Source organism: Habropoda laboriosa, unplaced genomic scaffold, assembly GCF_001263275.1.
Source record: "Habropoda laboriosa isolate 0110345459 unplaced genomic scaffold, ASM126327v1 scaffold207, whole genome shotgun sequence".
Lineage (NCBI taxonomy): Eukaryota > Metazoa > Arthropoda > Insecta > Hymenoptera > Apidae > Habropoda > Habropoda laboriosa.
In genome coordinates, this window is record NW_017100397.1 from 1,646,709 (window position 1) to 1,648,404 (window position 1,696).

The following is a 1,696-nucleotide window of genomic DNA, read 5'->3' on the forward strand; positions in this document are numbered from 1 at the left end:
GGTGAGATTTTTCTGATAAAAATGATATCAAACACGATATAATTTGAACAACATTTACTTATTATTACTTGTTGAGTAATTAATTTAATTTCATAATATATCGCTTTGGATGAATTACAAAAACAAATTGCTAAAAAAATACATTAAATACCTGTACACATTATCCGTCGAATGTAGAGGGAGAGCCACCGTTTGGTTGCCAATTGTGTCTGTTTTATCTCAATACAGTGAAATATCTTTTAAGGAAGTGATGTTAGGAAAAAAATGTTTTAACAAAAGTTGTTTGGTACGAGCGGGAAAATTATGTGGTATAAATATTTTTTTTGTACCTGGTATGGTGGGGGAGACTTCAAAGTCAGTTTAATTTTTTTTAAATGGAATGCAGAATAATTAAAATAAAATAAATGTTGTCAACTAAAAATTTTGAACGTCATAGCTAGCTATACATTATTTTAAATTGAAAAAAAAAATTATAAAGCATAATACGATAATCCTATGCTTAAAATGTATTTTCTTGTGGTCGCCTGACAGCAACCTGTAAATCTGGCGTGACAGTGAACGTGTTAATAAGTAAATGTTGTTCAAATTATGTCGTGTTTGATGTCATTTTCATCAGAAAAATCTCATCAATATGTTAAGAAAAATTTCGGGATAAAAAAACGTAAAATTAAAAAAGTTGGTTTTTAAATCACTTGGTTGCCTCGACTACGTTCCTCGTCCGGTATAGGTTCCTTGCGGATTGACACTTGTGGAGACATTACTGTACATACATATATGGGTTACTTCAAATACTATCTTTATTCAATTTAAGCAGTAACATCGTTGAAAATATATGAACTTATATGTATGTGCGATAAGATAAAACAAAAAAAGGAACAATTATTGTCGTATTAAAACAATATGAGACAGAACATTTGCAAATGAAGAATGAAGAATGCAAAATTATTACTAGGTCAAGTTTAAATTATTTCAAATTATAAATTTTCAAAATTGTCAAGTTTAATGTTTTTTAAACTTTTACATTTTTTAGATAATGATTATTTCGACGCTAGTCCTCATTAAAAGGGAGTATCACACTAGTTCAACAAGTTAATGCAAATCTTCTTCCGTCATTTAAGTCCGCGATACTGACTTTTTTACTTGTTCAAAAAACATATGTTCCTGAAACATGCGTGAACATTTATATAATACATATTTCATGAATACCTACTCAAATGCCATAAAGAAATAGTAAAGCATATTAGCATTTTTAATCACTCTTAATTGTAAGTGGACAAGCGTAAGTTAATTAAAATAGTTTAATTTACATGAGGTATACAAATAGAATTTATCAATACGTATCTCGTAATTTTTACGCTACATTCTGATGTACTATATAGTTTTACATATTTACCACCAAAAACGCTGCAGCGAGGAGTAAACTTTTAAGTTTTATGTCTGTCTCCGCCGGGAATGTAATTAGCAGAGTATAATCGTGAAGAGTATTATCCCACTGATGCATCAGGGATGCAATTTGATGTGTACCATCGATGGAAATTACCTTAATTATTTATTCATCAATTTTTTATTTAATAACATAATAAAAATATATTTTTAATATTTGAAACATAAACAGATATTTTAATTTTGTTTAAATTAAGTCTGGATCGTACTTGAAACTGAGCCTCTTGATACATGCAGCATCCACAAACATTTG

The 1,696-nt window shown here is 28.8% G+C and overlaps 1 protein-coding gene across 1 annotated transcript in view; it reads right to left on the reverse strand.

The window, feature by feature from the left end:
* Positions 1–1,057: 1,057 nt before the first annotated feature.
* Positions 1,058–1,696, reverse strand: part of LOC108575142 (phospholipid scramblase 2-like) — a 3,600-nt gene continuing 2,961 nt past the window's right edge. The window contains exons 5-7 of the mRNA XM_017937864.1: positions 1,653–1,696; positions 1,394–1,540; positions 1,058–1,161 (exon numbers count right to left, since the gene is read on the reverse strand). The exon at positions 1,653–1,696 is cut by the window's right edge and continues 112 nt beyond it. Of these exons, the coding sequence (XP_017793353.1) occupies positions 1,114–1,161; positions 1,394–1,540; positions 1,653–1,696 (239 nt within the window). The 3' untranslated portion in view covers positions 1,058–1,113. The remainder of the gene's footprint in view (positions 1,162–1,393; positions 1,541–1,652) is intronic.